Genomic DNA, 14,651 nt, shown 5'->3' on the forward strand with positions numbered 1-14,651 from the left:
CTTTTCTGAAGTCGGAGCGACTTCAGTAGTGTACATTAAGACGGCTCTCATTCACTTCAATGGAATTTCTCATGTCACGCGACTTGGGGCGACACAAGTCGGATCCCAAGTCGCGGTAGTGTGAATCGGCACTTAGGATATTTTCCACCCATCCTAAGATATTTTCAGTGGGCATAACAATACCTGGGATTATAGGTCTGCCTGGGTAAAGGGTATCGCTTAAACTCCAAACCTGCATTAATCGGTGGCTAAAATAATACAACGCGCTACTAATTCTGTTAGCTATATGAATGATCCTTCAATAAATATTTCCTTATGTTCTCAATGCTATTAAAGTGTAGTAAAAGTAGATAATTTTCCTTTTATCTCAAATCATTCTGAAAATTACCTTTCTGGTGTCCTGGTGATCGGGTTGTCGTTGTTGGTGTGATAATTACAACATGCTCCACTGTATGAATAAATAAGATATTATATCATTATTAACAAGAAAATACAGTGGGGTAGAAGACCCTGGAGCAGGTGTGCCTAGTAATCAATCAGCTTCTAACTTCAGCTTGTCCAGTTAGCCTTTGTTCACACTGCCGCGGCTTCAAAGTCACACAACTTTCGCAAGTCAATGCAAGTTGTGTTGAAGTCGCACCAAATGTAGTGCCGGAACCTTTTTCTAAGTCAGAGCAACTTGAGAGGCACAGATTCGAATGGTTCCATTGCAGTTAATGGGGCGCGACGTGTCATGCGACTTTGACAAGTCATGGCAGTGTGAGCCAAGGCTTAAGCTTTGACAGAAAGCTAGAATTAAATGGTTGCCATGCACAGCTTTGGATTCTTCCTGCTCCAAGTCCTAGTAAATTCCCCTCAATATATTTTTCAAAAAAATGTTTTGATGTTAAAAAAATAAAACATAGATTTTATCCCGCATTCAAGGGAGATCTACACTCCAGGTCATTAAAATGTAAATGTTTGCATAAACCACATGCCCAAAGCCCTATCTTCTCTGTATACACCTCCATGTTATCCTATACAAGTATGAATAAATGCTTGAAATTGAAAATAAAAATATGTACTATACCTCCTGCAGAGAAATGGGTTGATGTGGGAAAATGCTTCAAAATGCTCTATATGAGCACTCAGGAACTCATAGTTTTATGTTGGTAGTACCTCACCCCATTTAGCATAGTAAAATCTCTTCCCTCACCTATCCCAGCTTGTTCCGGAAGATGTGTGGCCACCATATACATATCAGGTGGACCTTTCCTACAGGGGCGTATCTAGAGCATTTGGCACCCGGGTTAAACCCCATATCTGGCACCCCCCCATGTTAAAATGTAAAAACACCCCACTGTGCCCCCTGCATACCTCTGCATCCCCCAATATCTCTTTGCCACTTCTGTCTACCCCTCTCCACAACTACACCTCTGTACCCCTTTACATTACACAACACCCTGCACCTCTGGACCCCTTTACACAGCACCCTGCACCTCTGGACCCCTTTATATTACACAGCCTCCTGAACCTCTAGACCTCTTTACATTACACAGCACCTTGCACCTATGGACCTCTTTACATTACACATCCCCCTGCACCTCTGGACCTCTTTACATTACACATCACCCTGCACCTCTGGACCCCTTCACACAGCACCCTGCACCTCTGGACCCCTTCACACAGCACAATGCACTTCTAGACCCCTTTACATAGAACTATGCACCTCTGGACCTCTTTACACAGCACCCTGCACCCCTGAAGTCCTTTAAACAGCACCCTGCACCTCTGGACCCCTTTACATTACACAGCACCCTGCCCCTCTGGACCCCTTCACATAGAACCCTGCACTTCCGGACCCCTTTACACAGCACCCTGCACTTCTGGACCCCTTTGCACATCACCCTGCACTTCTGGACCCCTTTACACAGCACCCTGCACCTCTGGACCCCTTTACATTCCACAGCCCTCTGGACCCCTTTACAATACACAGACCTCTGCACCTCTGGACCCATTTACATTACACAGCCCCCTGCACCTCTGGACCCCTTTACATTACACAGCACCCTTTCACCTCTGGACCCCTTTACACAGTACCCTGCACCTCTGGACCCCTTTACATTACACAGCACCTTGCACCTCTGGATCCCTTTACACAGCACCCTGCACTTCTGGACCCCTTCACACAGCACCCTGCACCTCTGGACCCCTTTACACAGCAGACCTTCTGCCCATGTCCTCGTTTTGAAAGACAAAGTTAACTTTTAAAGCGGTTGTAAACCAAGAGAACAAAAAAACCCTGCAAGACAAAGGCATAATGTGCTAATGGACATCACATACTAGCAAATTATGAAATACTCACCTTGGAATGAAGGAGCCCTCTGTTCCCACAATAAGCTCTGAAGTTCCGGCACGGTAAGCCAGACCTTCAAAGTGCAGTTTAGGAGATATTCACACTGCATGCAGTCACTGACGTCAAAATAAGCTGTGCCTACCCTTAACCCCCAATAGTAGTAGATTTACTGACATTGGAACATGCTAAATCTGGTGCAGCTCTGCATGGAAACAAATCAGCTTCAAGGTCTCACTGTCAAATCTTAAAATGGTTAACCTCAGACATGAAATTGAACAAAGCATATCCCTCTATAGTGTGTAATTGTCTCAATCCAGCACAATAATTCCGCGTACACATGATCAGATATTCCGACAACAAAACCGTGGATTTTTTCCGACGGATGTTGTCTCAAACTTGTCTTGCATACACACGGTAACACAAATTCCGATCGCCAAGAATGCGGTCACGCACAACACGTACAACGACACTACTGTATAAAAGGGAAGTTCAATACCAAGCGCGCCAACCTTTGGGCTCCTTCTGCTAACCTTGTGTTAGTAGAAGTTTGGTGAGTTGGCTTTTCAGCCTTCGTGATTTTCAGTCTGCTACTGATCTTCAGTTTGTGCTTGTGGGTTCGTATCTGTGTGAATATCAGCAGCAAAATAACTTCATTCTTCTAGCATTATAAAGAAGAGAATGCGCTGCATTAAAAGATTAAAAAATTTGCAGCGTGACGAATATGTTATCTCCATTACGAACGCTAGTTTTACCAGACCGTGCGCGTCCATCTCGTACTTGATTCCGAGCATGCGTGGAATTTTGTGCGTCAGCATTGTCTACACATGCTCGGAATTTACGAGAACGGATTTTGTTGACGGAAAATTTGAGAACCAGCCCTCAAATTTTTGTTGTTGGAAATTCTGACAGCAAATGTCCGATGGGGCCTACACACGGTCAGAATTTCTGACAACAAACTCCCATTGAACATTTATTGTCGAAAAATCCGATCCTGTATACGCGCCATTAGTGTCTGCCACTTCGTTTTTTTTATCGAGTGTCAGCAAGAATCACTTCTGACAAGTTTTCCTGACACCAAGAATAAAATGGTGACAGGGGGGGACCTCCAGCAGATTAAACAGCTCTGTTCCTGTGAACTCTTTTTTCCAATCAGCGTTCAGGACTCTCCTCCCTGAGCTCTGCAGAGTGTAATTTTAGCCATTGGCCCACTTTTTTCGGAACTCTCAGACAGCTTTAAAAATTCAACACTTTGAATGGATGTAGAGAAAAGAAGACTGCAGTTAGACATGTACAACTTATGTAGGTAGGAGGATGTGTTTCATCTCTGTGTATCACCTAAGGCCAGTCACTTCCTCGATAAGGGTTTACAAACACTTTTACAGAATAAACTGATGACCACCATGCACAGCTGCACCAGATTCGGAGTGCTCCAGTTGTAAAAAATCTCCCCGACAGGAAATGGCAATAATATAAAGGTCTTTGAAATGTGCTTAAAAAAAATGTATATTGAATACAAAGCAATCTGATAACTGTTTTTTTTCCTCCTTTTATCCTGAAGTGTAAAAAACGAAAAAGGGGACGGTGCTCATGCATTCGGAGCAACCTTTATTAAAGCAGTGTTCTAAGTTTAATAGCACTTTAAGCTATTAAAATTGGGCTAAGCTAGCCACAAATCTTTTTTGTGGTCTATTTCAAGAAATGCCATAGGCGAGAAAAACGTTAAGTAACTGGAAGACTTTAGTAAATACACACCAAATTATCATCCTGCTACACACAGTTGCAGAAATACATTTTAAAGACAAACTTTTCAATGGCTTTTTATTTTCTCAACACTTCTATTAACAAATAGCAAACACTGCACTTACTTGCTGTAGATGAAGTCAGAGTTGTTGTCTGGGTTACTGTGGTGGTTGATGGCGTAGTTGTAAGTATTGTTGTCGTAAATGGAGTTGTTACTTCTGAAGTAGTTGTCAATTCTGTGCTAGTTGTAGTCTCCGGTACTGTGGTGGTTAATGGCGTAGTTGTAAGTGTTGTTGAAGTAAATGGAGTTGTTACTTCTGAAGTAGTTGTCAATTCTGTGCTAGTTGTAGTCTCAGTTACTGTGGTGGTTGATGGCGTAGTTGTAAGTGTTGTTGAAGTAAATGGAGTTGTTACTTCTGAAGTAGTTGTCAATTCTGTGCTAGTTGTAGTCTCAGTTACTGTAGTGGTTGATGGCATAGTTGTAAGTGTTGTTGAAGTAAATGGAGTTGTTACTTCTGAAGTAGTTGTCAATTCTGTGCTAGTTGTAGTCTCCGGTACTGTGGTGGTTAATGGCGTAGTTGTAAGTGTTGTTGAAGTAAATGGAGTTGTTACTTCTGAAGTAGTTGTCAATTCTGTGCTAGTTGTAGTCTCAGTTACTGTAGTGGTTGATGGCATAGTTGTAAGTGTTGTTGAAGTAAATGGAGTTGTTACTTCTGAAGTAGTTGTCAATTCTGTGCTAGTTGTAGTCTCAGTTACTGTAGTGGTTGATGGCATAGTTGTAAGTGTTGTTGAAGTAAATGGAGTTGTTACTTCTGAAGTAGTTGTCAATTCTGTGCTAGTTGTAGTCTCAGTTACTGTGGTGGTTGATGGAGTAGTTGTAAGTATTGTTGAAGTAAATGGAGTTGTTACTTCTGAAGTAGTTGTCAATTCTGTGCTAGTTGTAGTCTCCGGTACTGTGGTGGTTAATGACGTAGTTGTAAGTGTTGTTGAAGTAAATGGAGTTGTTACTTCTGAAGTAGTTGTCAATTCTGTGCTAGTTGTAGTCTCCATTACTGTGGTGGTTGATGGCATAGTTGTAAGTGTTGTTGAAGGAAATGGAGTTGTGGAAGTTGTTACTTCTGAAGTAGTTGTCAATTCTGTGCTAGTTGTAGTCTCAGTTACTGTAGTGGTTGATGGCGTAGTTGTAAGTGTTGTTGAAGTAAATGGAGTTGTTAATTCTGAAGTAGTTGTCAATTCTGTGCTAGTTGTAGTCTCCATTACTGTGGTGGTTGATGGCGTAGTTGTAAGTGTTGTTGAAGTAAATGGAGTTGTGGAAATTGGAGGCTCTACACAATTTGCTGGTTGCTGACAACAGTAGACTTGAATTTCAAAGTTTAAACATGGAAAAACAGGATGGTTTTTGTAACACACAAGCCCATAGGAGACATCACAGGTCACGTTCTGTCCCAGATCTTTCAGTGGTGTATCCGGTCTCTCCGTTGATCTGCAGGAAATGTTTTGTGGTCGCTCACAAACTTGATATCCAGCTTTACTGATGTCCTTATAAGTCTCAAAATCCCCCCCATCTGGATTAGAATTAGGATAACTCACATCAAACCATGGTGACCACAAGCAGACAGGAGCACAGGAAGATGCTGAAACACAGATCATGATTCCATTATTACAAAGGTGTCTTTGCATAATTACATTTTGGAAATAATGCCTTTTTCAATGAATCAATCCGGAACATATTCAGCTGACCAGAAGGATTTTTACCAAACTGAAAGGTGTTGCTGACTTTTTCTAGGATGCCATAAACATGGACTGGACTATTATCTATTACCTCAGTAAATACACTTTTTGGCAAGAAAAATCATTCATAATGTATTACATTACTATGGAATTGTGAAGATGGTCGTTATTATAAAGACATCCTTTATAGTAAAATCAACATTGTTTAAACAGAACAGACACTGGGGGTATTTACTAAAACTGCATGGTGCAAAATCGGGTGAAGCTCTGCTTAGAAACCAATCAACTTAAAGGTATTCTTGGCAAAGCTTAATTGAATAAGCTGAAGTTAGAAGCTGATTGGCTACCATACACAGCTGCACCAAATTCTGAGTGCACCAGTTTTAGTAAATCTCCCCCATTTGAGAGGTGGACAAGCCTACATCCTGAATAGGTGCAGTGTAACTTCATCTCTCTTCCTGCCATGACACCATTGACACCCCCTGTGCCAGCAGAACACGATCTTGGATGGCACACAGAGGTCATCAGTTGTGTGAAGAAACCCTTAGATCTACCACAGGGACGGTGCTACCACTAGGCAAACTGGGCAGCCGCCCTGGTGTTCCTACTCTCTTTTCTCTGCAGCAAGAAACAAAGTCTCAGAATCAGCAGGCAGCCGCCACTCCATTCGCACATAGTGTCAGAGGTGCAGCCGCAAAGGAAGGACTGTGTCCCAACTCCCAAATGGATGGAAGCAAGCAAACATTCACTGATGGCCGCTGGTAGGCTGCATTTGATGGGCACTGGTGAGGCTGCATTTGATGGGCACTGGTGAGGCTGCATTTGATGGTCGTTGGTGAGGCTGCATTTGATGGGTACTGGTGAGCTGCATTTAATTGGCGCTTCATTAAAAAGGTGGGGTATACATCGGCAGGGAAAAGAGGGTGGAGTCAGGGGTGGGGCCATGGGGGTCTGCAAAATGACGTTTCACCTAGGGTGTCAAAAATCTTTGCACCAGCCCTGGTCTACCATTAACTATGTATATAACTATATCAACTGTGATCTCTCTATTACTGAAATTCATACTGTGTGAATGGTGTAGGTGGAAGAGGGCGAGTCACTGCTCTGACCCTTTTACTTGGAGTATGTGAATGTGAAATTGAGCGATCTGAAAACAACATATTTCTTTATTTCAAAGAAGGTAACCTAAATAAAAACATGAAAATTATCACAGATGTCCACTGATTACTGTGTAAATGTCACTGGCAGGGAAGGGGACAAACACTAGGGGGCGATCAAGGGGTTAAATGTGTTCCCTATGTGTGTTCTAACTGCAGGGAGAGGGCTTACTGGAACATGACAGAAATCACTGTTCCCAATCACTGGGAACAGTAGATCCCTGTCATGCAGGGCCGGATTAACAATGGGGCTGATGGAGCTGCAGCTCCAGGCCCCTTTCTCAAGATAGGCCCATTTGCCAAAAAAAAAAAAAAAAAAAAAAAAATTTTTTTAAGATTGTATTTTTTCTAAGATCGAATTTGGGGGGTTTTAGCTCGATGACCAGAGGTCACAGAAACCCTACATTTGGGGGTAGGCATGGGAAGAGCTACCCCACAACTGGTTAAAATATGGGACGGCTATCATTTATGGTTCCGGAGATACGGGCCTGCTTGCACAGCCTGTCAGAAGCTACATTCAGAGCGGCCAATATAAATACAAGCTGACACACTACAGCAGACTGATAGGATCACAGTGCTTATGAATGAATGAATGAATGAATGACTTGTATAGCGCAACTCATGCGAACTGAATCGCCTCTGGGCGCTTTTTCCAGCCAGAGTCTGCTTGGCTGGTGTGGTCATTTTACCCCGTAGGATCGTGACACGCTTGGGACACACAGTCATACACACAGATATACATATATATACGGGGCCAATTTGGACAAGATCCAATTTACCTACCAGCATGTCTTTGGAGTGTGGGAGGAAACCGGAGTACCCGGAGGAAACCCACGCATGCACAGGGAGAACATGCAAACTCCAGGCAGATGGTGTCGTGGTCGGGATTCGAACCAGCGACCCTTTTGCTGCTAGGCGAAAGTGCTACTCACTGCACCACTGTGCTGCCTTTATAATAATTATTTGTATATTACTCATGGTAATTAACCCCTTGCCACCCAGGCCAATTCTGACACTTCTCTACTACATGTAAAAATCATCATTTGTTTTTTGCTAGAAAATTACTCTATGGTGGTCTTTGCACTTTTTATGTTGCAGGGTACAGAGCTGCACGATTCTGGCTAAAATGAGAATTGCAATTTTTTTGCTTAGAAGATAGATCACGATTCTCTCACGATTGTTGCGGCGTAACATCATCTTTCACATAAAAAAAAAAAAAAAAAAAAAAATGGGCTAACTTCACTGTTTTGTTTTTATGGTTTTTATTATTCATTGAAGTGGGCAAATGCAGTGTGACATAACATATTGCAGCAATTGCCATTGTATTCCCTAGAGTCTCTGCTAAAATATATATAATGTTTGGCAGTTCCAAGTAATTTTCTAGCAAATAATATTGCTTTCTAACTTAAGAAACAAGTGTTGGACTTTAAGTGGTTAAATTTAGTTACAATGTTAGTTAGTTACAATGTTTCATTTTGTTTACAAACTTCGCAGACTGCCCAGATTTTTTCTTTACACACAGAAGTGTATCCCTTTGATCTAAGAAGGAAGTGTCAGTTACAATGTTTCCTGTTAAAAACTTGGCAGACTGCCCAGATATTTTCTTTTGACAGCTGAAAGTCTCTCCACTTGTTATATGAAAGAATCAGCAAACTCTGCATTGAAGATCGTCAGGGGGGTTGAATCGAGATCACAATTTTTTTAACGATTAATTGTGCAGCTCTAGCACGATATTTGCGCAGCAATTTTTCAAACATGTTTTTTTGGAAAAAAATGTTTCATTCATTAAAAAAACAGTTAGTTAGTTAAGTTAGCACAATTTTTTTTGGTATCCTAAGCGATGCTTTACATTTTTTTAGGTTACATGTTTAGAGTTACAGAGGAGGTCTAGTACTAGAATTATTGTTCTCGCTCTAACGATCGTAACCTGTGTGTATCTGGCTCTGATACTACCAGTGCCTACCCAGCCACTGACTAGTATCTCTTCCCAGCCTGTCCCCACACACCCTCTCACCTGCTGACCTGTGGATGGGGGAATCACTCCTGCAGTGTTATTGTGTTCTTCCAGTGCGTACAATGATCAGTGTTGCTAACTTTAGCTGGCAGCACTGATTGCTTTAAGAAAAAAAAACAGGCTGGTTGTACTCAAGTTGATTAATAGATTGACTTGTGTAAAACCAGCTAGCCCATACATAGATTGACTATGGCTGGTCTCTGCATAATTGGCGTAATTTCAATCCATGTATGACCCGCTTAACCACTACTCAGTCCCTAAATATCCTTCCAATCCTGTACATACTGCTCACTGTCATACCCTCCACACTCCTCTCCTATACATAGTGACCACTGTCATACCCTCCACACTCCTCTCCTATACATAGTGTTCACTGTCATACCCTCCACACTCCTCTCCTATACATAGTGTTCACTGTCATACCCTCCACACTCCTCTCCTATACATAGAGCCCACTATCATACCGTCTACATTCCTCTCCTGTACATACTGCCCACTGTCATACCCTCCACACTACTCTCCTGTACATACTGCCCCATCATACCCTCCACACTTCTCTCTGGTACGTACTACCCTCTGTCATACCCCCTCACTCTTCCTGTACATACTGCCCATTGTCATACCCTTCACACTCCTCTCCTGTACATAGTGCTTTTTTCCGTATCCTTTGTACTCCTCTCCTGTACATAGTGCCCACTGTTAGACCCTCCACATTCCTCTCCCTCACCTGCACATACTTCCCACTTATATACCATCCATACTCCTCCCCTATGTCGCTTACCCACAAAAACAGTTCTTTAAAATTATACTGAATATCCTCAATGTTACCAGCTCTAGAATGGACACACTTTTGTTAGTTCAACTAAAGGAAATCTCAGTTCTCATATTTGTTCTGCCCCATTATTAGTACTCATTTAATTTTGTGATTACTACTATGATGTATAGAGGAGCATCGGGGATCTCAGCTACTCTAAATATAGCACTTATATAAAAAAGTGGCCCTGAAAATATTTTTTAAATGTTGGCAACTGTGCACTTAGGCACTGCCCAAGGGCCACCGTCCACCGGGTCAGTAGGGGGCCCCATGAGAGGCTCCTGGGATCCTGTGATAATAAAGCGGTAGTAAACTTTCCTGACATTACTACTTTTTAGAGGCCATGGGGTAGGTTATGCCACAACGTACAAGTATGCACAGCATATTAGTACATTAGTGTACACTTACATTTTCAGACTGAGCCCTCCAGTGCTGCGATGAATCAGGCGGGGCCTGGACACTTCTATCTTCACCCGGTCTTCCTTCTGGGTTCTGTGCCTTTGGTCACTTGCCTTGGCTGGGCTGCGTTCATGTCATTCCCACGCATTTATTTATTATTTATTACACCCCATTCCAGGCGGCATTGGCGTTCGGCCATACAAAGCAATAGGAAGGATTTGTAAAAAAAAAGTTACACTATTCGCGGCAAAATACGCCGCGTACGCGGCGTTACTTGTCGCGGAGGTGTGAATGCAGCCTAAAAGGCCCCACCAAAATCCTCAGCACCAGGCCCATGATGTTCTTAATCTGGCCCTGCTGTCATGTCACCTGTCTTTGTAAACAAGGCATTTCCCCGTTCTTTCTCTGTAATAGTTGATCGTGGGGCATCAGCAGACATAGAGTCCGCCGCTATTACGCCTGTGCAAGCCACCGTACAGTTACGACAATTTGCGCAGTAGAGCCAGCCTGCCGCCGTATAACGGCAGCTTCTGTTCGGCAAACAGTAATGCCATAAGCAATATTTTATTTAAAGTGATAAGAAGCTCCATTGTTACTGTGACTTGCAGGACTTTTCAAGAAGGTACCAGTACACCATCTCCAGCATCCCCAAACTGGTCCTTACTACTGTGGAGTGCATATGCTGTAACTTAGAGATACACACCTTTATTGCATATCCATTGCAAGAGAAAGATTAAAGTAACTGGAAGGCCGAGTACTCACGAGCAAACATGTCCGTTCGAAATGTCCGACGGGCTGTTTCCGGCGTACAAGGCTGTTTTTTCATTTGGCCCGCTGGCTTGTACACACCAGCGGACGATATTTCCCTGCGGACCTGAACGCGTGCACGTAATCCACGTTTGACGTCACTATAAAGGGAAAGGCCAAAGTCAATGGCGACGCCCTCTGTTCCGCTTTTGCTAGTTACGGCTTTGCTCGTGTTAGTGAAGGTTTGGTTAGAGCTGATTCGCGCTTCTCGGTCTCCAGGCTTTAGCAGGTAGTATTTTCTCGTTCAGTGCGTGTGCTTGTGGGTACGTAGTTGGCATTCGGGTACAGGCGTGCAGTTCGTTCTGCTTAGCAGATTCGTACTGTGCGTTCGTATCTGTGTGTCGTGCGTTCTTTGCAGGTACCGCTGGATTTGATTGTGCTTTCTGTTGGAGTGTGTTCTTGACTGACCAGCCGGCCGGTTTGAAGCCATGATGGAGCAGCAGCGTCAATTTTCGCGAGTTGGTGCTGTTTATGGGATGGCTGCTGGATATGTTCATTATTCCAGTACTTTGGCCAGAAACAGGGGGCGGAGGCGTTTCTGGACCAAGAATTGGTTGCGCCAGCGTGACCAGTTCTCACATATGCCTCTGCTTAGGGAAATCCAGGAGAATAATCCTAATGACTATAGGAATTTTCTCCGCATGACGGACCCCGTATTCAACAGTCTGCTGGATCTTCTGTCCCCCTATATCACGAGGCAGGACACTGTGATGCGCCAAGCCATCACGGCCGAGCAGAGGCTTATTGCCACGTTGCGGTACCTGGCGACTGGGAGGAGCCTGCAGGACCTCAAGTTCTCGACAGGCATCTCTCCGCAGGCGCTTGGGGTCATCATACCGGACACGTGTGCTGCCATCATTAAAGTTATGCACGAGGAGTATATGAAGGTAAGTTTCCTCATTTTAACCTCACAATGTGTCTTTAATAATGTGGCAAACTAACTTTTGATTTTATTTCCCAGATATGCTGTGTGTTTAACTAACGTTCCCTTTTCTCACTATGCATGTTGATATCAGCTTTTACATGTTCTTTTTATTTTGGCCTACCTGCATATTTTGATCTTACCCAATATTAACCTGTCCAGCATGCTATCTTCGGGCCAACCCCCACCATGCCACTTTATTTTAATTTTTTTGGTTTTCTAAAAACAGTTTAAACACCCCCCACCCCCCCTTCAAAGTGTTTTTGTCCCCATCAGAGGGCTGTGGAGTCTGTTATTAATTAAGTGGCCCTATATATTTGTGCCCCGAAATTCTCCCTTCAAAATTTGCAAATGCTATTTAAAAATTGTAAAGTTGCACAAGGATGCTTGTAGGATTATGTTTGCAATGTTTATGTGCCAAAGTACTAAATCTCTTTTTTTGTTTGTCCCCACAGCTACCCTCCACACCACAGGAATGGCAGTCTGTGGCTTCCCAATTTGCCGAGCGGTGGGATTTTCCTAACTGCGGTGGAGCAATAGATGGGAAACACGTCCGCATTGTGCCCCCACCCCACTCGGGGTCCTACTATTATAATTACAAGGGTTATCATAGTATAGTGTTGATGGCGGTGGTGTCGGCACAGTATGAGTTTCTCTATGTGGACGTGGGGAAGAACGGCCGGATGTCAGATGGGGGAGTGTTCGCACGGACTGATTTCTATGATCGTCTCCAAACTGGTGGTCTGGCATTGCCACCAGATGAAGATAATGTGGAAGGACTTCCGTTTGTGTTCCTAGCGGACGAGGCTTTTGGCCTTGGACCTCACCTAATGCGGCCTTTTCCCCAGAGGACCCTCACCTCAGAGAGGAGTGTGTTTAATTTTCGGTTGTCCAGGGCTCGGAGGGTAGTCGAGAATGCCTTTGGGATCCTCAGCAACCGGTTCCGCCTGTTCCTGACATCGATACATTTGGCGGAATATAAATTGAACACCGTTATATTTGCCTGCTGCATTTTGCACAATTTTCTACGCAGGCACTCCCAGACGTACCTAGCCCCCATGGGCTCTGAGGCAGGACTACCCTCAGAGAACATTCCTGGCCTGGACACTGGTCGCGCTGGCTTGGCCCCCCAATCTGCTCGTGAGGTACGCGACAAATATGTTGAGTACTTCATGGGTCGGGGGGCCATTGCTATTCCAGATCATATTTCTTTCTAATTCGGCCCCCAAAAGAAAGGAATATTCTCACAACTAATAAATAATTAGACCATTGGACTTTATACAGTTGTTTGTCATTACTGCTTTTTCTCTATTTTTCTGTCTTCCAGGTTATCTCCAAAAATAGTGCACTTCTAGTGCCACATTTACTTACTCAGATGTATTAACTAACCACATTTGCACATTATTCACTCATCTACAAACTGGGTATTCAGTCTATAAATAAGAAGCCACTCTTTTTTCTGCTTTTGATGTCTCATTTATTTTTTTTATTTTAGTCATTTTTTAACAAGAAATGTGTATTTTTAGGCAGAACACATTTCCTGCAAATTCTGGAGACAAAATATTGGCTTTTAATTATTTATTTTTTGGTCTTTATTGACAGTGATTATCAATAATAATGATCGAAACACAATGTAACAATAATTTCACTGAAACTATACGCAAGAATTTTTGGGCTTGTCATTTGTTTGTGTCTAATTTTTTAAACAAGATTTTAACACAACACAAAAATTTTTTTGTTTTTTTCTAAAATTAGTTAACTTCTTTCTTTAGGTGAGATTTATTGTTCGTTTTGTGATCTGAAACTGGAAACATTTACAAACCAAAAAAGATCAACACCAAACAAAAATTTAAAAAAAGAACAGCAGTCAGTCATATGGATGGTGTGCTTTCACACTGGAACACGCCAAAATTTCTAAATGCACACATTCAGTGAAAACTCGCCAAATGTCATTGGTTAAACAGACAAATGGCCACATGTGCTATCTGACATCATGGGTGATCAATGTCTGTGTTTTGTGGGAGCAAACCCTTCCTCTCAACTAGTTGAGGATCGAGGAGGGGTTTGTACCCACAAAGCACAGACAATAGATAGTCTGTGATGGCAGATAGCACATATTGGCACACTGTGTGTGCATTTAGAAATTTTGGCGTATTATAAAGTACAAAAATTAAAAAGGGTTTTGTGGGCGGGGGATGGGCGGGGGATGGGCTTCTGTGGTTCAGTCTTTGACACGGCCCATCATGTCCATGATATTTTTGTAATTTTGGTTGATGACTAGCATCCTTTGTCGCATGTTCTCCATTTCCGTGCTACACTCAGAAATGACATTTCGCACATTCTGCTCCATGACTAGCATCCTTTCCTGCATAATGTCCATTTCCGTGCTGCACTCCATTAGTTGCTGTACAATGATAGAAGCACTTGCACGTGAAAAATGTGCTACTCCATCTTGATCCCCTAAAAAGAAACAAATTGGCATTCAAAATATGTAAATAATTTCCAGCCTATCTGCATATGTTTGGCCCTATTAATATAGGGGTGACACTGACCTGATGGCCTGATAATTTCCACATCCCCAATTTCTTCATCTTCTATCACTCCTCCTTCTTCCACCACCTCCCCATCATCTTCTATCACTCCTCCTTCTTCCACCACCTCCCCATCATCTTCGACTCCTCCTTCATCCATCAATCCACCTTCTTGCAATTCGCCAAATTGTTCTTCCGCCA

The 14,651-nt window shown here is 43.0% G+C and overlaps 1 protein-coding gene across 1 annotated transcript in view; it reads right to left on the reverse strand.

Annotated features, from left to right (window-relative positions):
* The window catches only part of LOC120916769 (mucin-2-like), a 198,160-nt gene that overhangs the window by 62,648 nt on the left and 120,861 nt on the right, over window positions 1-14,651 (reverse strand). Inside the window, exons 33-34 of the mRNA XM_040327709.1 lie at window positions 4,201-5,709; window positions 389-448 (exon numbers count right to left, since the gene is read on the reverse strand). Coding sequence (XP_040183643.1) covers window positions 389-448; window positions 4,201-5,709 — 1,569 coding nt within the window. The remainder of the gene's footprint in view (window positions 1-388; window positions 449-4,200; window positions 5,710-14,651) is intronic.

Source organism: Rana temporaria, chromosome 11 (assembly GCF_905171775.1).
Source record: "Rana temporaria chromosome 11, aRanTem1.1, whole genome shotgun sequence".
Lineage (NCBI taxonomy): Eukaryota > Metazoa > Chordata > Amphibia > Anura > Ranidae > Rana > Rana temporaria.